The following is a 25153-nucleotide window of genomic DNA, read 5'->3' on the forward strand; positions in this document are numbered from 1 at the left end:
AAAATTTGAAATCAAATGGCTATTTATAAAAGCATATTTCTGTGACGGTGGGAGGTAAAAGGCTCTTCCAACTACTTTGTAAACTGGGGCACATGTAATTACTTTAAGAAGAATTCACTCTTCCAATTTCACTCCACATTACATTAAAAGGAAAAGCAGTCGGCCACCCTGAAACTTGTACCTCCTGGAATTTCAAGTGGATTGATTTTCAGAGAGACTGTTCTTATCCACACTCTGTGAAATCTTCTAGCTAGTAAAGCAAACAAACAAACACAAACAAACAAACAAACAAACGTTTACATTCTTCTCAAGAGCAGAGTAGAGTTTTAGGTATCAACAAAGACAGCATCCAGTGCTTGCCACACTGAGCAGGAAGACTTTATTTCCATCATCCATGTACTGTACACGTATGAAGTGAAAATAGAACTCTCTCCGACAGTTAAGACTGTAGATTCTGTGTTAGGATTGCCTCTAAGGACACAAGGTTCTGACCTTGTATAGAAAGTACTTTCTCCGGCTGTGATGTCTTCAAGTTTCTAGTACATCCTTGTCTGGCTCTTTCTGACCACAAAGTGCAAAGGATTCCTGCACAAACTGCCGGCACATGGGACACTGCTTGAAGTAGCACACACAGCTGTCGCACAGGCAGGCATGCCGGCAAGGCAGGAGCACCCAGTTCACGCCGCCGTTCTGGCACACCACACAGTCCTTGCTGCTCTCCTCCACCGGCTCCACGTCACTCCCAGCCAGTCCCGCCTTCTCCAACAAGCTCTGCTCCACATTTCTGTCCGCTGGAGACGGGTCACTGGAGAGAGTAGGACTATTATTTGCAGACATGAAAAGTTGCTGAAAATCAAAGAAACCAGTGTAAAGGCGAATCGTAAAGAACAGTAACTCTCTGAACCTGGGGGGTCACAAAAGCTCCTGAAAATTTATGAGCTAGCAAATCCAAGAGGCAAGAGTAGTTAATTTCTATAACTAACAATAAACCATAATTCTCTTTAAAAACAGCCATTCTTTGATCTATGTAAATAACAAATATTACATGGTATGACTTACCTTAAGATCATAAAATTGACCTTGAGCCAGGATTAAATATTGATACAATACTCTGCAGGGAAGTTTGTAAGTCTTATCAGGAATATGAATTACGGACACCATGGAAATCTAAAATAAAAATAGGACATGAGTCAGTACTTACCACTCTTTCGCAGATAAGTGAAAAAATATTTCATATAACAGATAAGAGATATATTAGAACATTTACACTAATTTGTATAAATCACAGCACTGGAAAGGAACCATTTACTGACAGATTTCTGACACATTTTAATTCTACTGAAATTTACAGATTCATTGTACTCTCAAAAAAAAAATATCATTGTGCTTTACCACAGAGCTGCATCCCCTGATTCTAAAATACTCACACATAGAAGGAACATGTAAGAATAGGTAGAAGAGCGTCAACAGCTCGAGGCTCCCTAACCTCATCAAACCCTAAACTGTATGGTACTGACTCCACTGTCCCTGCCATGTCTCTGCCCTGTCCCAGCACTGTTGCCACACTGTCCCAACACTGTCTCTGCTATGCCCCAGCACAGTCCCCACAATGTCCTTGTACTTTCCCCTCACTGTCCCAGCACTGTCCCAGAACTGTCCCATCTCAGTCCATGCATTGTCCCCGCAATGTAAGTAGATGGATGGACAGCACAGAACAAACAGTCCACAGGGAAAAGAAATCTAGTCCTGTGCAAAATCCCGAGGCACAGACACAGTGAAGGGGCTTGTTGTTGTTTGTTTTGTTTTGTTGTTTTCATTAAATACATAGTTTGGGGACATCTGGATAACAATTTGGAAGAATGTAAAACTGGATGCCTGCCTCTTAGAGCACATCTGTAACATCAGGGCTGGGAGGCAGAGAGAGGCCGCTCCCAGGAGCTCGCTGGCCAATCTAGCCAATCAGTGAGCTCTTATTCAGGGCAACTCCCAGCTGGGAAAGATACCTGATGCTCACCTCTGCCTCCACATGGTATGTGCACCCACATACATGTACACACATGAACATAAATAGAGGGTGACGGGAGATGACATTCAAGGCTGATTTGCACCCTGCCCCCCATAGAAGATAAACAAAAATAAACTTGTTTTTGATACACAAGATTGACACATATGCAAAAGTTTGTACTCCCATAGAGATTCTCATGAGAAAGAGAGAGTGGGAGAATTCAGTGAAGGGAACTGGCACTATTGGTAACAAAAGAGCATGCATTTGCAGCTCAGCTACACCCAGCATAAAGCACACTTCCATAGGTTATTCAGTGTAAGACAGTACACTGGGAACTCCCTATACCATCCAAGCAAGGTGGCTAAGTAATTACAATGCACACATGCACACACACTCACATACCACATATAATGTGTGAGGCCAGCCAGAATCTCCAAGACCACCAATTGCTGAAACCCTGAAAACTCAAAGCCCCTAAACTTTAACGCTTCCGGAGTTGGAAACCCACAAATTATAAGCCAACAGGTTAAAAACTATGAAAAACATAATTTCTAGTAGTGGATAAAAGGCTACATGGCGGGGGGAGGAGGGAGGGGGTCTGGAGGGATAGAGAGCCAAATCTTGGGGATGGGTTAGTGTGTGCTCACAGGTCCACAGTACATTACTAAGCTACTAAAAACACCATGCATTCCTTTTGCCCCATCATACAGAGCAAGGCCTCCTACCATGGAGTAAGCTTGGGGATCTTCTAAAGCAAGGACACCTGCTCACACACAGGTCACTCCAGTGTCTCAAAACAGTAGAGGGTAAACTAGTGTTAGCTAGAAATTTGACATTCACCATACAGTCGAGCACAGCAGACTGGTGGGTGCCTCGCTTTGATTAACAAAGGTGCCTTCAACGTGGTATCCACTGTTCTGTTTATTAAATATGCCTGGAAGCATCAGAAACTTTAGAAACTTAGACATTTATGGATTAGTGCCTGGAATAAGCAAAATGCATTTATAAATGCTTATTGGAAGATGTAGTGGCCTGTACAAAATAAAATGGGACTCAACTGGACTGCCACGCAATAATGGCATCTGGAGCTAGACGTGCTCAAGCTTCTGAAGTGAAGTGCCGAGTGTGCCAATAAAACCTGTTTTACTTCCCACTCAACCAATGCGCTTGGTGGAAGCAGACCAGAGCACTTGCCAACTATGCAGACAGGATGCACACTGCAGGCTAGACGCATCATTGTCTGCTGGGCACTCCTTCCAGGTGGTGGAATTCCAGGAGCTTTCAATGAATCTAAGCCACGTTTGCCAGGCAGAGAGGTGAGGAACTGCTCTGAAAACAGTTACCGGCTCAGCAGGAGACAAACAACAGTGCTGCTACCCAATGACCATGTTTTCACCAAATGTGTCATCTGCATGAGATCTGGGTAGCCTGGAACTCCATCAGAGCACAGCACAGAAGGCAGGATATACAATGGTAACGGGCCTGATTTATATGAAATCATACAGGAATTTAAGAGATGTGCTGTATAGAACATGAATATATTCTCTGAGGACAGCCATTACACATGACCTCAAAAAAAACAGTTAACTGCGGCTAGAGAGATGGCTCAGTGGTCAAGAGGACTTGTGTACAATCATGAGGACTGGAGTCTTCCATCCTAGCCATGCTAGATGGCTCACAACTGCTTATAACTCCAGCTCCAAAGAGAGAGCTAACTCCTTCTACTAACCTACAGTCATTGGCACACACAGATATGTGCACACATAAATAAAATAAATACAAAAATATAGTTAAGATTGTGGCTGTCTGGAGCTCTTATAGACTGTCTTCATGCCTGTGACCAAGCCTCATGAAGTTGTCTCTGTGGTAAATTGTCTTATTTTTCTTCCTGCTATTTTAAATTGTCAGCATTATTAATTTACAATTAGGAATGTAGTCTATTTCAGTTCTGCATTGCTTCTAATAATAGAGTTTTCAGTTGTGTAAAGAATCTTATAGACTATTAAATTGTTTTATGTATTTTTTGCAAATTTGATTACACAAAAGTGTGTTATCACAATACTCACTTGGTATGTGAGTACTGTACACATGTTAACCGCAGAGGCTGGGGAGATGGCTCAGTCAGGATAGTGCTGTCATACAAGAGCAAAGGCCTGAATTTGATTCCCAGTACCCACGTAAAAGCTGGGCACAGCAGAGGCAGGTTCCTGCAACCCAGCACCCGAGGCTGGGAAGGGAAGGGAAGGGAGACTGATGGCTCCCTATGCCACCTATGGGATTGGTGGCCAGTCTAGTTGAATTGATAAGCTCTGGGTTCAGAGAGTGACTCTGTCTCAGAAAAATATGGAAAAATCACCTGTGCTGACCGGTAGGCATGGGCACAGAGAGCCACTGAAATGCCCTCACTATATAGTAGAAGAAGAGGGCCCTTTCCGTACTGAAACTGACAAAAGAAGATATTTCTGGAGATTTCTCTCTGGCTAACTACTGTGTTTTGCCATGGTCATGACTTCTGATTAATCTCATAAAAAAACTAAGGTATGTCTTGGTATTTCTACAATCAGTTATAAAGTTGGAGTACAAATTAACACCATGTTTTAGCTATGATTTCATTGCTATGAAAGACACCATGACCAATTTTTTAAAAGGACAACATTTAATTGGGGCTGGCTTATAGTTTCAGTGGTTCAGACCATCATCATCAAGGTAGGAAGTACAGCAGTGTCTAGGCAGGCATGGTGCTGGAGAAGTCAAGACTTCCATGTCTTGATTGGAATGGGCCAGGAGTAGACGACTGTCTTCCAGGCAGCTATGAAGAGGGTCTCAAAGCCCACCCCCACAGTGACACATTTCCTCCAACAGGGCCACACATCCTAATAGTGCCACTCCCTGGGCCAAGCATATTCAAACCACTATACATCCAGTGGCATATGTTTAAAAATTCTACTTTTTGGCTTATCTTTTGTGAACACGGTTTGTCTCCTTATAACTGTAAGGCTTTTAGGACATCACTGGCATATCAGAACATTTATGCTTGTAATAAATTCTCTTCATTAATATTATTAATGTGCGTGGGTATGGGGTACACTTTCAGCTTTATTTTCATGTTATTAATGTGTGGGCACGAGGTGCACTTTGAGGATACAACTTTGTGGGGTCTGTTGTCCCCTTTCACATTTCTGTGGGCTCTAGTGATTGAATTCAGGTCACCAGGCTTGTGTGCCAAACGCATTTACCCACTGAACCATCTTGAAGGCCCTAAACTCCCTTGAAGAAATGCAAATGTCTTTTAACAAAAGTTTTAAAATTGTGCTTTCCAGAATTATATTTTAGGATTTTGGTCGTTTAGGATTATAACCTTTCATTCAAACCAAATGAAATGCTTACAGCTATTAAAAAACAATAAACAGGGCTGGAAGAGATGGCTTAACAGTTAAGAGCACTGGCTGCTCTTCCAGAAGTCCTGAGTTCAATTCCCAGCAGCTATACGGTGGCTTACAGCCATCTATATTGGGATCCAATGCCCTTTTCTGGTGTGTCTGAAGACAGCTACAGTGTGTGTGTGTGTGTGTGTGTGTGTGTATGTGTGCAAGTGTCTGTGTCATTCTTTTAAAATTTTTAGAAAACAAATCCATGATGAAATCTGTTAACCTATTTGTAAGCGATCTCTCCATGACACTGTGACATGAACAGAGCACAGAGAGGGTTCCAGGCACCTGCCATGCCCTACCTTCTGAAAGACACAACAAACAATGGACAGGGCCGTCCATGGCACTAGGGCATGTGGGACACTCCTGAAGGTCTCTTATGTGGCTAACCTCATCTTCAGAGAATGAATCCATGTAATTTACAAGCACAGTTTGACTCTAAATGCTCAGCCTTGGTAGGAAGTGCTGAGACAGCAATTTGAGTGCCAGACTAGATCAGTTCAAAACTGATATAAACTACTAAGGAAAAGATGAAGGAACCTGTGAGGTCATCGGGACAAGAAGGGTCTGGTTTGTAGGAGGGTGCAGAGAACTGACTAGAGACAGTCACTTTCCAACCACCTTGGTAAATAAAGTGTCTCACAAGGATCATTACGGGGTATTAAAGATGAGGCAATCAAGAAAGAAAAGTAGGACATCTGCAATGGTCCTAAAGGGTCCAAAAGAGAGTTGGACAATCAGGCAACAGCACCTCAGTCTGATTACCTGCCCCATTCTGCAGAAACATCTGAAAGACACACGGGGAGAGGAGGGAAGAGGGAGAGGAGGGAGGAAGGGAGAGGGGGATGGAGATCACACTCTCAGGAGAGCTACAGTGCTTCATTAGAGACCAAGAGAGAGGAACCCAAAGCTAAGGAGAAGTTAGAAACAATGGACCAAGAGGTCAAAATGTCAATCATCGATGCCAGCAAAGAGCACTGTGTAGGTCAGAGGTGGCGTGCTCAAAGGACGACCCAGCACTCAGGGAGCAGAAGCAGGTGGATCCCCAAGTTTGAGGCCAGCCTGATCTATAGAGTGAGTTCCAGGACAGCCAGGGCTACACAGTAAAATCCCGTCTTGCCTGCCCCCCCCCACCCCTACAGCCACACACACACACACAAAACCAATTAGTACACAGTGAGAAAAAAAGTTCCTAAAATGACTGAACATAGGGATCCCACATGGAGAACACAGGTGTGGCAGGGACTCCAGTGGAAACACAGTAACGCTAACTGCGGCCCCAAAAGACCAGACCTGGCTCAAGGCCAAGCGTTTCCAGTCAATATAACTCTGATCAATTCAGTAATAAAAATGTAGAGAACAGACACACATCCCAAAGGACATTTTCTCTAAAGCAAATAATACCTACCACAGAAGGCTAAAATTGACTCAACAATAATCCACCTTTAATTTTCTATTAAAGCCATGTTGTTGTCATCTACTAGGGGAAAAACATCATATTCTGAAGGTATGTTACAGGTATAAAAATTAAACAGGGATATAATCCCATGTTTTAATTCTTCAAGACACACTAGCCCAAGACCAAATGTATATTTTCTGAAACTAATTTTTCCTATTTTAAAGGTAATTAGGAACCACCCAAATCTTATAAAGGTAAGGTATTCCAGAAGCTTCAGTACTTACAATATCATAAATTTCCCTGTCATCCTCATCGGCGAGGGTCAGCAGAGCTACCAAAGGATAGCGAGCTCTGGGCACTGGACCGAAGTCTTCAATTCCAGTATCGCTCGGTAATTGGCAATATATTTCTTCTTTGCTGTGCTTTTTAATACTTTTGAGTATGTAAAGGCAAATTGCCAAAAGAACAAAAATATACTAATAAGTCAATAACTTGGCAATATCTGGCTGTATCCATACAGTCTCGCTTTTTCGGTGCCAGTGAGTGTATGTGGAAAAAGGATACAAATACTGTTCTCGGTGGAGATAGTCACTGTACAGCGCCTCTTCCAGCGCTTGCGGCGTGCTTATCCTGAAGCAGTACACGTGCTTCTGAAGAGCTTCGTAGAGTTTTTGAACACTGCACCCCCAGTAGCACGTAAGGCGACTGTCTTCCAGGCAGTCTGTCGTCAAGGTCATGCCTGCTGCAGAAAACAAACCCGAAAGAGAATGGGCGTCACCCATTGATCAGACAATAAAATAACAGAGTAAGAAACGTGAGCGAACAGACTTTGTTCTGCATGCTGCCCAGGCTCACGGCACTCTTTAAAGCTATTGTATATCTACAAATATAAAAATCTCAACAGCTATGCGGAATTACAGCAATATCAGCAAAGTTTTATCCTTATAATTTATCTTTAAAACGATGGGCTCAGTTTTCCTTTTTGGTAAGTGTAACCACCCCTTTCCAAGAACATATGCAATCCAAACCACAAGGGTCAGAGGAGGAGAGCAGAGCCATCCAAAGTGGGTGTTCACAGACCAGGCGTCCAGATGGTGAGCTCTGAGCTTAGAAAGCACTAAGGCGGAGCTGGGCTTCATTGCTATTGTTTATTAACACACGCGATGGCAGTGTTAGTGTCCATCACACTGTTAGTGTTCCGCAGCCCAAGGAACGGCTGGAGACACCTACTGTGGAAGTTTTAATAATTTTCTCTACGTTTTCAATGAAAGGAGGTTACAACTTCAGTAGACTAGAAAAGTGGATGACCAAGGGGACATACAAATTGTACTTATGAATTCTATGCCACAATACTTTAAGTGCTACTAACATGATTTTTTTTCTCCTTCCTAGTAGCAGTTGAAGCCTACTGAGCTCACGAGGAGAGACTCGAGTGTCTCCTGCAGTGGGAAGAGAGAGGAAGCTGGCACCACTAGAGTGCAGAGGCAGAGTGTGTTTGACTAGAAGTAAATGTGGTCTAGGTCATTGTTCCTGGCCTCTGCACCCAGCTCCAGGCCCCACAGCCACCTGCAGGCCTGGGTGTGGCTTTCCTGATGATTTTCTCTGCCTGCCTATAACAGGATCTGTGTTTGATTCCCGACTTTAAAAATTCCATCAAGAGGAAGTGCTGTGAGAAGATAAGCAAATTCAAGCAAATGCTTCCCAGGATGACAAAAGGGTGTCCTACTCTTCTCCCGCTCGGTGGTCCGCAGAGGGCAGACAGAGACCACGTGTAAGTAACTGGGCATAGGTGCTAACTAGCAGGAGCTCTGCACAGGCACCTGGGATGGAATTCTATCTCAGATATTTGGTGGATTTCAACTAGGTATTAATTCACTGACACTCGAAGGTAGCCACACTTTAATGTGTCACTAAAACTGGTTCTAGATTAGTGTTCTCAGCCTTCGTGATACACTACAGTTCCTCATGTTGTGGTGACCCCCAACCATGACATTATTTCTGTTGCTTCTTCATAACTGTAATTTTGCTGTTATGAAGCATAACGTAAATACTTTTGGAGACTGACTACAGGGAGTTTCTTCCTTTCACATGTTCTTGTTCTTCTAAAATTCATACATATAAATTGCATACACAGAACTGTCTTATGTTAATATCATTAACATAACTGGGGAACAGCTGTAAATTAGAAAGTTTAACACCAAGTGGGGTACGGCTTCCTTCCTTATCCCACACAACTGCACTAGGCTAACAACACAAAGCGCCTGAGGCAGCCTGGCAGTGAGCCATTTAAAAAGAACAACTCAGGCAGGAAAGACATTTTGTCTCTGTGAGGAAGTGTTGTGCAGAGACCATGAGCTGTGCGAGGATGCTGAGACAGTCAGGGCCCCTGGAGAAGAACCATCAGGAAATGGAGGCTGGCAAACTGCTCTCCAAATGCTAATGTGTTTTGCCTAAGTCCTTTGCTTTATATTATCTGTTACAGGATGTGCTAAAATGGGGGACAGGGTGGAGTGGAGGGGGCTTCTGAAGTGACAACAGGCTTCCTGAAGCAAATGCATCCAATTCAACTAATATGTACTAAGCATCTACCTTATGGTCTCATTAGAGCTCTATACGGGGACATGAACTGCACAAAACACAAGCACAACAGAGTCCCAACAACGCATGCCAGTAAACAGATTAACGATTCTCTTATTTGTTCTCAAGTCACATCGTGCCTGGATGTTTGCTCTCCCCCCTGTGCAATCTGTCAGGTACTTGGGCTATAGTGGTGAGAAAAATATCCTGGATTATTCAATGATCTGTGCCTAAAACAAAATAACTACTCACAATGCCAGCATCATATAGACATTGCTAAGGATAGCTACCTGTCCATGAACTTTGTTCTTGAAACTTAACTTAAATCCTTCTTTTTTCCAATCAGAAACAATTAAGAAATGTTATCCATGGGTTTTTTCTTTTGTTTTTTGTTTTTTTATAGTGAGTTCATTAAGTAGCCACTCTCCTAGTGAACATTTGCCTTTTCTGTTAGTGAAGTATGTCAGAGAAGGAGCACAGCTGAGAGCTCCCCCTGACTATTTTGATTTGCCTCAGACACAGGCAGCGTCGGCTCTGCTTGTGATTGCTTCTGCCTGGACGGTGGTGGTGATGGCCTCACTTCTAGTCCAGATTTCCAGTTTTCTTCACAGTGTGATCAGCTCTTCTCACTTCTCAGTGTACTTCCAGGCTTGTGGACACCAGGAAGCCTCATGGTTGACTTTTCTATTGGCAGTCCTTACCCAAGACACTGTAGCAGGTTGAAATCTAAAGCTACTTGGGGGGAAAGTGCAAGGGGGGGATGGGGGGTATGTTTTGAACCACCACTGTATATTTTAATCAGCACTGCCTTCTTTTAATAAAGGTAGTTTCTTTATGTCCTATCTTAAAATTTATTTTTCTAAAATGAAAATATGTCAGAATAAACGTACTCTTTGGGGAAAATGATCTTATTTTCATTCAATTTACAGGGTGGCATTATTTATAATTAAGGAAAATGAGTAAGAAATTTTATACTTTTTACTTGCTGAGGCCAACTTGAGCTATATTATGAATTCCAGACCAATCTGAGCTATAGTGTGAGGCCTCTATCAAAGAAAGACTGAATAACTCAGGTTGACTAACTGGCTTCTAGTCAGGTTATAAGCTTCTGGAAGCCACAGGCAGGACAACGAGCTAAGAATGGTGCACATAAGTCACAGTGAATGTGAAGGAGGAAAGACCATCAGCTCTGGAGGTGAGTTCATTAACTTCAGCTAAAATGCCTACTGGATTTGATTGTCTACTGGAGGCCACCAGTGGGATGCAGCAGAGGTAATCAGAGACTTTCAGGACAGCCATTCCAGTAGAGGGATATAGGGAGACATCAGCATCATTTGGAGAATTAGAAGGGAAAGAAATCATATATTAAAAAAAAAAATGTGTTCTTTTTCTATTTTCATGTGTATGTTGTGCATGTGTGTGGGCACACCAGCATGTGTGCACCAGTGCCCCGACATGGCTTTTCTGGGTTAATGTTGAGAATCTTCCTTGATCACCTTTACATTCTCACTGAGGTAGGATCTCTCATCCAGAGCTCAGAAACGTCTCGTCTTGCTAGCCAGCTTGCTCCTGGAGGGATCCCATCTCCACCTTCTGAGGCAGGCCACACCCTCCTGACAGTTTGTGTGTGGATCTGAACTCTAGTCCTCACAACTGTGTTTTAACCATGTCCTTGGCTCAAATGTGTACAGTTTCCATGTTTGTTTGTTTTTTAACAGTTTTGAAGGAATGAAAAAGTGGTGGTGGCAAGAATAAGCTAAAGGCTGGGAAGGATTACATTAGTTGTTAAGATATGAAAGGCTAGGTGTCAAAGGTGGGCACCTCTGCCCCTAAATCTCCATCTGTGAGAAAATCAACAAGATAAACCCTTAGCCAGACTAACCAGAGGGCACAGAGACAGTAACAAAATCTGATTTTTAACAAAATCAGAAATGAAAAGGGAGATAGAACAACAGAAACTGAAGAAATTTTAAAAAAATCATCAGATCCTGCTACAAGAGCCTATACTCAACACAACTGGAAAATCTAGATGAAATGGATAATTTTCTAGACAGATACCAAATACCAAAGTTAAATCAGAATCAGATAAACCATCTAAACAGTCCCATAAAGAAAAAGAAGCAGTCATTAAAAGTCTCCTAACCAAAGAAAGCCCAGGACCCGATGGGTTTAGTGCAGAATTCTATTAGACCTTCAAAGAAGACCTAATACCAATACTCTTCAAACTATTCCACAAAATAGAAACAGAAGGAACCCTACCCAATTCATTCTATGAAGCCACAGTTGTGCTGCGTATTCTCCCTTGGAGATGGGAACTTGTCACAATTTCCTTTCATAGAGGACTTCATAACAGATTGTTTTCTACTTCTATGATGTTTAATGTTCCAGATAGATTTTAAAAATTGGTTGAGTGCATATTACTTTTAGCTTCAGAAGACATCATGTAGATTTAAGAGGAATTTAACTATTATAAATTATTTTGATGACTTAAAAAAGTCAATACTGAGTTATACAATTTAAAATAAATTTTATTAATTTAATAAAAAAATCTCCATCTGCACTGAACAGTAACAAAAGCATTTCAAAATCCACAGACATGAAACTGAAATCAGCATTTTCTACCAAACTACAGATTCCTCCTGTTTTACCTCTGTAATCAACATTGTCTACAGAAACCCATGCAAAGAACCAAGTCTTCATGGACTCTTCTCTCTAACGTATTGTCTTAGTCTCTCTTCCTTTTGCTGGGTTAAAAATGCCCTGGGAATGGCAACTTTGGAGAGAAAAGGTTTATTCTGGCTGCAGCTCAAGTGCACAGGCCATCACGGTGAGGATTCAGGGTTGCAGGGGCCTGAAGCAGCTTCTCACACTATGTTCACACTCAGTTCACACCACGAAGGTACGCTTCTCATTTTCTGTACATATAGTCTGTGGGTCCAGCCAAGGGCCAGAGCCAAGCACAATGGGCAGGCCTTCTCACCCGAGTTACCACAATCAAGGTAATCCCTCACAAGCATGTAAGGCCATCTTCCAAGTGATGCCAGGGTCCGTCATGCTAACATCACACCTGGCCCTCCCTGTCACAAACGGCTCCCTGATTCTCACCTTTCTCACTTCTCACCCCGCTCTGCTCCCGCTTCCTCTACCCCTGGGAAACACCCGCTTATCCTTCAGTGGAGACAATTAGAAAGCAGCCACAAGGGCCTGAGATGAGCACAGGCTCTCTACAAAAACTTTCCAAAGTGTCTCTACTGTGGCAGACTTAACTTTTCTTTCTTCATAATTCACCTCCATGGCTCCTACATAGTCCTTCTAACAATCCACTTTTCCAAACACAGAAACAATTACAGCCTGCGAACTGTAATTACCATACCCAAGATAGTATATTATATGAAAATAATGTATACTAAAATATCATAATTTCAGATTATAAACCAGTTGTTCCTAAAACAGCCAGCAACTTTTAACTCACTGTTCTACACATTTAATCAGCATGTTGCCGAGGACCACTGAATGCGGCACAGACTGTGCACTAGCACTCTGGACTTCATTCTCCGCTCCATGAACGATGTCTGTTAACTACTGGATAAATGAGTGAGTGTGGCACAGCAAGCATCCTAATGGACTGCGCACTAACACGTCTGGACTTCACTCTCCTCTCCGTGCACACCTGTCTCTGTTAACTACTGGATAAACTCTGCCGGAATTAAATGTAAAAACGTTCATCTTCACGTCTGCAGTGTTCATGTCTATAAATGGTTAAGTTTAATGGGGAGAGAGGAACAGAGAAAGAAAACAGAAGGGCTAAGAGTGGGGACACGAGATGAGGGGAAAGCTTGGGAAACAGCCACCAACTTGCTAGGGAAGCTGCGGATGAATCAGTGATCTCTAAGCCAAAAGGATTCTTCACTTGTCTCATTTGTTTCTTGAATGCTCTTGTGCTGAACTGGGTTTCTTCTGAATTTCTCAGAATTACTGGAACGTCCCAACCAAACCTAAAGAAAGGTAAAGATAAAACATAACTTCAACAAATTTGAAACTTTATGTCACATAAAAAAGGATGTTAGGCTTCGTTACATGTTCCTTTTTAAAATAAGGACCAGGAAAAGAGGTGTAGTCACTGATTTATACTGTCTTGCAGAATCAATCCAGAATTAAGGAAGGTCAGCATACAAGAGCTCAGTGGTTACAGGTAAATTATACTTAGAATAAACAATGTGGCCATATAGAACTATCCTCAAAAGATATGAAAAACAAATGTTTACTCAATATTTAGGCTATTTGTTACAATTTATGAGGCTAGGGAACTGTTAAAATATCAACTAGTCTTTTAGAATTTTTAAAATAACAAAGCAAAGTATCAAATATAGATTTTTGTTATATAATATACTTTTAAAGATTGTATAAACTATGCAAAAGCATGGACTGTGACAATCCACACAAAGCAAGCTTGGGGATAAAGACACTAAACAAAACAGCTAGCAAAATTACAAACCAGGCAAGCTTACTCAATCTAAACAGTGCCCTAAAATAAATCCACGGTTGAATCAGTGGACTTCACCTGTGTGCAGACTTTGATTCCTTCCTTCTCTCGAAACACACAGCACCCAGAGACAAGACAGAAAGGGAAACAGAAGGGAGCCTGCAGGAGCAAGCTCACAAACTGGCATATTCCAGGGATAATGTATTAACAGTCAGCACCCAAAGGAGAGATATATTGCTATAATCATGTGGATAATTTTCAAAAATGTAAGGGCTTGAGAGATGGCTCAACAGTTAAGAGTTCTGTCTGTTTTTCCAGATGATCTGGAGTTCAATTCCTAGCACCCACGTGGCAGCTCATAACTGTCTCTAACAGGGGATCTGATATTCTCTTCTGGTCTCTGTGCGTACCAAGCACACAAGTGGTACACAGACACACATGCACATAAAACACACACAAAAACAAGACAAAAAATGAAGATATCAAAAAGTAGATGCTTGTGATGGTTTGTATATGCTTGACCCAGGGAGTGGCACTATTAGGAGGTGTAGCCTTGTTGGAGTAGGTGTGTCACTGTGGGTGTGGACTCTGATACCCTCATCCTAGCTGCTTGGAAGTCAGTCTTCTTCTGTTTGCCGTCAGAACAAGATGTAGAACTCAGTTCCTCCTGCACCTCACATGTCCAGACGTTCCCTCCTTGATGACAATGGACTCATCCTCTGAACCTGTAAGCCAGTCCCAATTAAATGTGTCCCTATAAGAGGTGCCTCGGTCATGGTGTCTGTTCACAGAAGTAAAACCCTAACTAAGGCAATGCTATATGGTTTTCTAATACGAAATCCTAAAAAAGACAAAATTAGCCTATGTTAAAAATGAGAAGGAGCAAGGCTATTTCTGAGTGCACAGTATAGGAATCCCCAGGAAAGCCATAGCCCAGCAGAGTGTGGTGCTCAAAGTGGGACTGTACAAATGTATTTGGTAAACGCCTGGCAGAGCATGCTCCTGATTGGCACATCCACTGCAGGAAAATATCACTTTAAGAGAAAGCCAGGCCAGGTGTGGTAGCGCATGCTTTAGTCCTAGCACTTGGGAGGCAAAAGCAGTGAGTTCAAGACTAGCCTGATCTACAGAATTTTAGGACAGCAAGGGACAGTTTCTACACAGAGAAACCCTGTCTCCAAAGAAAACAAAACCAACCAACTAACTAAACAAACAAGAAAAAAACCAAGCAAACAAAATGCCTGAGAGGCTAGGGAGCTGGCTCAGTGAATGAGTGCTGGGCAGGTGTGGGGACCCAGTGAGAATCCGTGTAAATCTGGCTTGGGCCTGTGTGTCTGTGCGCTGCTCCAACAGCAAGATGGGCGGTAGAGACAGGTAATCCCCAGGAGCTTTTAGGGCAACCAGGCTGGTCTACGCAGTGAGCAAAGAGATTCTGTCCCAAACAAGATGGGAGAACGGGCACTGACTGAGAAGGCCGTCCTTGACTCTCATATGTGTGCTGTGGGACATGAGAGCATGTTTGTGCACACACACACACACACACACACACACACAGAGAGAGAGAGAGAGAGAGAGAGAGAGTGAACATACAAAAGAAAACAATAAACAAGACACCCTGATAGTCATGCCCTAGTGCTTTGGGGTGAAGAGAACAACTTTGAGGCTCATCCTGGAATAAGATGGACAAATGGTTGACCAGCAGAAGGGATGAGCAGGCAGACATGTGTTATAGTAAATGTTGATGGCAGAGGCTAAGCAATGTGTGATGTGTGTTCCATGTAATTCTTCCCAGTGTACTGGATGTTTGAAAATTTATATAATAAAATGTTCAAGAAAAGGAGTCATAGCTGGGTTTAATGTCAACTCCTTTTAGGGAAAGATACACTGAGTAAGGCTACTGGTGTGGATGGATGGGTTCTGTGCCTGGAGCAGGTGGTGGCAACTAAACCTACATGAATATATAGGGCATGCAGGCAATGCAATGGTTAGGGCAAGGCTCACACCAGGAGTGGGCTGGGCCAGTGTCCATCTGCAGCCCAATTGTCATTGCAATACCTTGTCCTAGGCTGGATGTCTAAGCCTCTGATAACAATTACTATAAAATAGGAACACAGTGAAGGTAAGAAAAAGAATAAAGCAAACAAAAATACCTTCCACAAATATTGAGCTATTAGCAAACTAAAATTCTATAATAAACTATCATTCTGATAAAAGAAAGCTAATAAAATTAACAAAGATAATAGGCCTAATGTCAGACCTAATTTTACAGAGCTTAGATAAGGCTCCTGTGGTACAGCTAGGGAAGAGGAAAAGGAGCCTCTAATAGATCAAACTGTTTCCACAGAAAGTCACTGTAACTCAGGACAAAGCTTAAGAGTATGTGTAAGGATGTGTAAGACAATGGCTCAGCAAACTCTAAGGCAAATTCATTTTTCCAATGTTTATAAGCAGCATTCAAAGAAGCAGAAGATATAACCATAAAGAGGAGATAAGTGAATCTATAGAAATGTATTAAAAACACAAAGATACTGGAGATTTTCTATCTTTTTATACAACCTGATAATCTTGTCTTTTAGCTGGAGACATCTCCATAGCTGCCATGACTGTATTTCATGTTCTCAAGACGGCTACTGAGATTAAAGAATATACAGATAATGTAAAGCACTCCTGTCAACTTTTAGAGATGACAAAGGCAAAGTCTGAGACGAAAACATGCTGGCCAGCCTTCTCAGCAGATTAGACACTGAAGAACATAGGGAGAGCAAATGTGAAGACACCACAATAAGAAGAGCCCAGAATAAGGGCCAGGAATGTGGCTTGGTGCTGGACTGCTAGCAGTAAAACACTGCAGTGGCGCTCACTCCCTCTCCCTCTCCCTCTTTTTCTCTCTCTCCTCTCAAAATAAAATGGAAAGAGAAAAGAAAACTGAACAAAAATGAAAAGTCCACCAGACACTGTAGCCAAAGTCTGCAAAATACAAAAGTATCTTAAAAATCTTGAAAGTTAGAGGCAGATAAAATCCCTGAAGCAACCTGAAAGTTGTGGCTAATATGCCAACTTAGCTATTTAAGTAATGCAAAGGAAGAGTAACAGATGGGGGGAGGGGAGAGAACCAAATAGACAAATAAAAACAAACTGTAAAATGGTGGGCTTAGATCCAGCATCCCCAGGCATCCATCAGTGCAGATGATTCAGACTCCTCCCACCCCCAACCAAAAGACTAAGATTATCAGACTGGAGAAAAATGCAGTTTCTAGGTATATGGTACATAGAAGAAACCCACTTAAAATACCAAGGCAAAAATAGATCTTAAGTAGAGCATGGGAAAAGATATTCTTGCTAATACCAACCAAAAGAAAGCTGGGAGTCCTTGGGATGTAGCTCAGTGGTAGTTTGTCTAAATGCTTAAGATACTAAATTTAATCCTGAGAAAAAACAAAAACCAGGGGGAGAGAGTGCTGGGGAGGGAGAGGACTAGAAGGAGCAAGCCAGTCATGGTGGCTACATTAATAACAGACAGAGAAGTTGGGGCAGAGATTAGAAGAGGAAAAAAGTTTTGTTTCATAATCAGAAAGAAGTTAATTTATCATCCAGACACAATAATCCTAAATGTTTATCCATCTACAGATAGAACTTTAAAATACAAGGTTAAAAAAAAAAGAGACACAACTCTAAAAATAAGGAGAAAACTACACAGAGATTTCAGTCCTCTAAACCAACTCAGTAACTGGAAGCAGCAAGAGATAGAAAAATCAGCAAGGACAGCACAGCACTATTAACCTGTCCGACCTGGTACAGCGCATATCACCCAACAAGCAGAAAGGCTCTAGGATGTTTACTAATGACAGACCATACTCTGGGCTATAGGTTACAAACATCTAAAATTCTGAACTGGCTAAAAATGAAAACATACTTATCAAACTTTGTTTGCTGCTGATAAAGATGTACTCAGAGGGAAAACCTAGAAGCCAAAGGGGAAGAGAGGCCTGAACTGTCTCTACGTCACTGAATCAAGTTCCCATCAATCAAGTACGTACTAAGACCTTGGCTCCAGAAATCCTTGAGCACACACTGATGTTATCTGTTCTTGTCACATTCTGTGCTTCAACACCCTAACAATCTCCCTCTCCTATGGAATACACAGTTCCTACAAACCAGTGGTTCGTAACATTCCTAATTCTGCAACCCTTTAATGCAGCTCCATGTGCTGTGCTGACCCCCAACCTCTGAGTAACACAGAACAATGTGGCTTCGAGTCTTCCAAAACTCTCTGATTCTCTAAGAGCTGGTTTCAGAGTTTCACATTTGATTTCTTCCTGTAAATAACTCAAGAAACCCAGGAACAGCCATCATACATAGTACTGTTGTACATTCAGTCCTTAGAATCACGTGATGGCCATCAACAGCCAAGTTCTGTAAAGACTTGCTCCCCCAGGCACCTAATTCAGAAACCACTTCATCACAATCAACCAAAGGCATCTTTATTTAAATTAATTACAATGCCATAACATGCAAAGGGTTACTAGGATCTCATTTCTCATTAACAAGGGGCTGGAGAATATCCCAATAACAACTGGGTGTCCAAACTGTAATCAACCAACTTACACTCCATCTTTGATGGGATTTTGCCCAAGAACACTCAGTCATAGACCAGCCAGAAGACCAGAAACCCATCAACTATTTGAACAGAGAGAAATGGACTAACTAAAAGTTATTAACTAGCACTGGAGATATAACTGAGAGGCAGAGTACTCGCCTAGAGTGGGGACTCTGCCACAAGCTATTATCCCTAAGACAAAGTAATTGAAGAAAGAAAAATTCGGAGTTAGGAGTCCATGCAGCTGTGACTCCAATATAAAGAAATGATCTAGGAGACTTGAAAACAATAAACTGGGACCAGAGCTGCTGCCAGGGTGAAGAAGCACTGTTGCTACAGGAAGACATACAAGAAAAGCAACTAAACAGAAACAGTGTGCCCCCGAGTCCTGTCTAAACTTTAGTCTGTATCCTTTCTTAGTGAAACATCATAGGTAGACATCTAGCAAAGAAGAAATATGGTTTTTCTGTCCCAGACTTGCTAACAGAGTATGCAGGAGTGCAGTAAGGCAGACAGACAATCCCTTACTGAACTGTGGTACAGATGAGGCAGGGAATCACTGCCAGGCTGAAATCCTGGATTATTTGAGTAAGGACCACGGTGCAGAAACAGATAACCAATAAAGATCACATGGCAGATATCACCGATACAAGAGGACAAGAACAAAAAGTACGGCAGCCTGGCTGGCTCACTCTTGCTGCCTTGACTGGGACATTAGAAAGATGTCTGTAAGATCAAAAATCATGCCCAAGTTATCATCCTTTCTAGCAGATGAATCCAGCCTTGGTTTAGTTTGCAAATAACAACATACAAAGCTTATCTGCAGGCAGAGCTGAGCCAAGTGGGAACAATGGTTGGCTATGTTCAAATACCGACACAGGTGACCTGCACTTACTGACAAGGGCTTGCAGCCCCAGCAGTGCTCAGCCCAGACTTCAAAAACAGAAGTAGAAACTTGCGACACTTGTAAAACTCATACCGATACAGGTAGTAAACACTCATTATAGATTCAAATCAAGTCTTAAACCTGGCTTGAACCTGTGTTTGTCTGACTCAAACGTCTGTCTCTCTGTCTCTTCGCCTCCCCCCCCCTCCCTCCTGTCTTCCCTTTACTCTTAGATGACAGCATTATGTGAAATATAAGACTACTTTAAAAAAAAAAAAAAAACCTGGTAAAAACTAATTCTAATTGCAAACTTCCTTGAAGTAAACAACAGCAATTAAAACCTGAAAGGTTACTAATAATAAATAACGCGTTGATCCACGTATGGTGGCCCACCTCCTATCCTCCCAGCACTGGGGATGCCGGGACAGGACTGCAAGCAAGCATGTGCTACAGGGAAACCACCTGTCTTAAAAGAGAAAACAATTTAAGACTGGGCTTCATCTTAACCTGCCCACATCATGGGAGTTTCACACTGTACCATGGGGGCAAGTTCCCTCTTTCCAAAGGGAGACTCCTATTTTCAGAAACTGACCGGGACCTGTTAAAGTCTTTAAGTCACGATGAATATGTAATCAGGTGGTATTTTTGAGCTTAATTTACAAAGCCTGCTTCAGTCCCAAACCTGTTTGCCTCGGTTCAAGCTGTGTTCTATCAACTGTATTCCGTTCTCGTATATTTTTCAAAGTACTCGTTCCCCAACTGTAGCTCATGCCTTTTCTGTAGGGTCCTCTTCCTGCCATGGTTCTTGTTCATTTAGAGCCACTGTTGGATTCATCGTCTTTTCAAGGGGCTATGAAGGCTGCAGCCTAGAGAGCAACCCCTGTAGGCTAGTCCCAGCTATGTTTAAAAGCCTAAACAAGATAAAACCGTATCTCCTCAAGAGGTATACGGGAGACTCTACACTGAAAGAATTGTTCCTGGGTTATGTAACTCTCCTAGAAGCAGAATACCTCCACCCCACAGAATAACTTATTCCTAAAATCTCGCTCCTTTCTAAAAACGTCTTATTAACTAAAGATCACTTCCAAAAAAGTAGACTGCATCTAGAAGCCATTCAAGCAGCAAACGGTAGCTACAGAATTCGGGCAAAAGTTCCTCTGAAAGATCTGGGACCAAGCAAGGATCAGTTCGGGCCAGGAACACAGCCAAGCTCCTTCGGATCGGGTCTGCGCGCAGCGGGGCGGTGACCGGTCCCCGCTGGGCACAAAGTAGGCCGGGGCCCGGGACAAAGCCTTCGGGACACGCACTCTGACCCGCGCACCAGGACCAAGCTCTCCCCTGCGGTCCCATCCCACGGGGGCAGCAGCCTGGCCTGGGCCGAGTGCGTTCAGTGGCGGTGACCGCTTCTCCAGAGCCACCCGAACCCTCTGCACGGACCCCACACCCTGAGCCCTCACTCCCAGCCCTGGACACTCACCATCCTAATACCAGGCCGGTAGTGACGATGAAGCAGGTGAAGACCACCGCGATGTAGAAGAGCGGCGAGTATTCATAGAGCGTTACCAGGAACACTGCGGCCATCGGGGGTCTCCTGTGCTCAGCCCAGCCCAGCCCGGCTGGCCCGGACCCGAGCCGGTATGGCGCCCCGGAGCGGACAAACTTTGTAGGTCCTCACTCGACCAAGCTTCTGGGCAGCTGACAGCCGCGGCCACTGGAGATAGAATGCCAATCACAAGGTTGATAGCAGGTATGCCACGCCCATCTCGCTTCCCTTCCTGACTACTGGCTACGTAACGGGGAGGGGCCAGCTCCGCCCCGCCCTGCGCCCCGGATTGGTGACCTGCTAGAATTCCGCCAGCCTGGCCCAGTTCTCAAATTCCGAATTGCAATTTGCTGCCATCTGGGACAAAATTCAAGTTGATGCAGATTCTCAGATGAACGAGGTATCCTGGAAACCCTAGGCAAATTTGGGAATGGGACAAGGGCAGGCATCGGCCGGGCGGGGGGTTGTCTACAAAATGAATGATCTCGACTTGTTTTAGTAACTAATTTTTGTTTATGAGATCTTAGTACAGGAAACAGCTTAATGTCTGCTTCCTTTCCTCACCCTTGTCATCAGTGCCTCAAAGAAGCCTCCTGGAAGTCTCTCCTAAAACCGCATTTATATCTCTTCTACTTAAGCCCTAAAGTGATCCCTAGTTACAGCATAGACAGGAGAAACACCACCCACCTCAAATCCGACCCTGTCAATGAGGAAGAAAGAGAGAGTGGGCATTAGGACGCGTAAGGAAATGTTCTTTGCCATGCTTTCAAGTCACCAGGAAATGTATGCTTCGAAAAGACTCGCTCCAGTGACCTTGACCAAATAACCATGTATTTTCTGGAGTACTGCTATTTAAGAAGCGTGTTTCTATGTAATTTTTTCACTAGTAGATATTGAGTTGTAAGCTATGCTCAGTTGTTGGAAATGTTTTTACTACCATACCAAGCCCCGCAGTGAGTATCTATAAAGCTAAATTACTTATTTAGGCTAAATTACTGAGGTCGGACTTTATGTATATTTAAAAGTTTTTAGAGACTAGAGTCTAGAAATACTGTGTCAGATGCACAATCACACCATCCCAGATGGCCAATCTGAAAGCAATTTTATTACAATAAAACAAAAGGGAATGTTTATTATGAAACAAAAATGTAGGAAGTTGCAGATAAAGTGATATTAAATACATAGATATGATTTTGCTCCCACCCAAGCCCCATTGAACCTACAGTAAAGAGGTTTAAGAGGTAAGTAAGAGCCAACAAGACAGCTGAGGGCACTTGCTACCGGCCTCACAACCCGCCTTGGATCTTCTGGAACCACACGGTAGAAGGAGAATACAGTTGCAGAGAATACACCTCTGCAAGCGTGAGCCACAGTAAATATATGTGCACACATATATGTAAATATATGGAATGAAAGAAAAGAAATAAACATTTTCCATTATGTAAAGATAAATAGAGGGAGCCAAAAGAAATAGTAATGCTTTGGAAGATGAAAAACAGATAAGAAAAACAGATAAGAACAATTCACCAAGGCAGCCATGAGAGCCGACTCCAAACCGGAAATAAAGAAACAAGGAGCCAGCCTAGCTTGTCCTGAGGAACCCTCTAATCAAACAGGAACAGACACTTTTAACTCAAGCTTTACCATTTCCTACTTGGATATGCTACGGCCACTGAAATATGTATCTGACACACGATCTCTCCTGTGTATTCTGCACACACACAGAATCTCTCCTGTGTATTGTGCACGCAGTGACCCTCTCCACCACCACCAATGACTTCGCTATAGAACAAGTCTAATTCCACTGGTAAAAGTCCTGGGTTGGCATGCCATGTTTTTCTTGGTCTTTTTAAAAGTAATTTTAAAGTAAATTTACAAAGTAATGAGTATTGTTTTATACAAGTATATCATTGTTTTTTGCTTTTGCTCATCCTGTTACCCCCCCTTTGTCCCTCCTCTCTTCCTTCTGCTCCTCTTTATTCCCACAAATAAAATATAGGTTTATTCTTTCTTTTTGTGTCTCTCTCTTTGTGTGTGTGTGTGTGTATGTGTGTGTGTGTGTGTGCACATGTGTGCATATCCCAGAGACAGAGATAGAGACAGAGGCAGACAGAGACAGAATATGTAAAGGTCAGAAGACTCAGCGACCATTCTTGCTTTCCACTTTGTTGGAGACAGGATGATATCTCTTTAAAACAAAGACCCTGAGGTCGTGTTTGGCATGCCCTCTCCTACACGTCTGACTGTTGTTAGTACTTGAATGTGAAATGTCTCCGGTAGGCAATATTTGAACATTAGGTCCCCCAGATGTATGGCTCTTTGGAGAGTCTGGGGAATCTTCAGAAGGGGAGGCCCAGATGAAGGTGGTAGGTACCTTGGGGAGAGCCTTAGGAGGTTGTCAGCTGACCCTGCTTCCACTGCATCCTGATCTGCTATGATTGTGAGGAGCCTGGACTACGTGCTCAGGGGGTCACACCTTCCTTGCTATGACACTCTCTAGTCTGAGATCTGGGGTCACTGTTGGCAGGTGGTCTGTCCAGCAGCTGAGGGAAAGGACTAATACACCCACTTATGTCTAATTAAGAAAAAAACTGTGGAGGTTGGAGAGGCAGCCTGTGGCTGAGACTGACGCCACTATTCCAGAAGACCAGGGCCCAGTTCCCAGCTCCCAATCCAATGGCTCAGGACCACCTGGAACTCCAGCATCCACTTCTGGTTTCCGAGGGCACAAGCCCTCACGAGTACATTGCATATCCCCACACAGACGGACGGACGGATGGACAGACAGACAGACAAACAGATATAAGATCTTAAAATAAAAATAAATCTTTTAAAAAATGTTGAGTGTTAGATGTATGCCAGACATAAAGGCATTTAGGAGATGATGACGATGAAGATGACGACGAAGATGACGACAACTGTCTTTTGGATATGAAGTGTCCCTCTAAAAGACTCATGCATTAAAGGTTTGATTCCCACTTGTGGATCTAATCATTAAAAATGACTGATTGCCTGGTCTGAGTGATACATATATAGAATCCCAGCACTCAGGAGGGAGTATTAGGGGAATCTCTGTGAGTTCAAAGCCAGCCTGGCTTACACATCAAATTCCAGGCCAGCCCAAACTGCATAGTAAAATCCTGTGTCAAAGAAATAACTAATTAATTAAAGAGAAATGACTGTGCTGTGGTGGCCTGACCTAACCAATAGAATAACCCCATTGATAGGTTCATAACTGGTGAATGACTATGAGGTGGTGGATTTGAGAGGCCCAGTGGGAGGAAGCAGGTCACTGGGAGCACAGCCATGGGGACTCTGTCTTGTCCCCTGTGTTCATCATCTCTCCTGGATACCATGGAGAGAGCAGCTTTGCTCTACCATATCCTGCCGCCATGACCACACACTAAAACCCGACACACACGGTGAGCCAAACAAACCTCACTCTGGTCTGTATTGGGAATGTTGTCATTGTGATTTCAAACTGACATATCTATTGAAAAGGGCAAACATTAACTAACAAGCTTCCAACAAAATAAAGGCAAAATGGTAAATTCTGTTAGAGGAGGCACATGGAGGCTGGTTGGTATCCAGGAGGCCTGCCCTTTTCTAAAGAGAAAAGGAGGAGAAATGGACAGGGGTGGGGGTGGGGGTGGGGGGCACTGGGAGGAAAGGAGAGAGGGGAAACTGCTGTCTGGATGTAAAATAAATACATAATTAATAAACGAGAAGAGGTACATGGAACTATGAGAACTTATAACGGGGGAAGTATTAGGTAGACAGAACAGATGATTGCCATGAGCTGATGATGATTGACATGAGATCTGATGATTGACATGAGAGCTGATGATTGACATGAGATCTGATGATTGACATGACATGAGAACTGAAAGACAGGTTTGCTAGTCTAAGGAACAGGAGGGAAGATTGAAGCCTGTTTAACTTGCTCCTGTAGGATGCAAACAGACAAGGACAGCTCTGCCCATATCCCAACCACAACAGAAGACCCCATAAACTTACATAGAATGTTGTGAGGGCCAGAGATGTGCTTGATAGCATACTTCCTAGCATTCTTAAAGCCTGGTGTCAGTTCTCAGGACTAAGTAAAACCAGGCACAGCGATGCAGACCTCCTGTAATTCCAGCCCTAGGGAGATGGAGACCAAGCTATCAGAGGTTCAAAGTCATACTTGACTACATTGTGTGAATACCTTGTCTTGGGGTGGGAGGAGGGAGAGA

At 43.0% G+C, this 25153-nt stretch overlaps 1 protein-coding gene across 1 annotated transcript; it reads right to left on the reverse strand.

Moving 5' to 3' along the window:
- Positions 1-348: 348 nt before the first annotated feature.
- Positions 349-21114, reverse strand: Cgrrf1 (cell growth regulator with ring finger domain 1). Its single transcript, XM_052191699.1, has 6 exons — positions 20853-21114; positions 13265-13404; positions 7397-7574; positions 7117-7264; positions 1060-1167; positions 349-846 (listed from the first exon to the last, which is right to left on the reverse strand). Exons 1-6 carry the CDS (start codon positions 20954-20956, stop codon positions 529-531), a joined length of 996 nt encoding a protein of 331 aa, XP_052047659.1. The 5' UTR covers positions 20957-21114; the 3' UTR covers positions 349-528.
- Between the last annotated feature and the right edge of the window lie 4039 nt (positions 21115-25153).

Source organism: Apodemus sylvaticus, chromosome 8 (assembly GCF_947179515.1).
Source record: "Apodemus sylvaticus chromosome 8, mApoSyl1.1, whole genome shotgun sequence".
NCBI lineage: Eukaryota > Metazoa > Chordata > Mammalia > Rodentia > Muridae > Apodemus > Apodemus sylvaticus.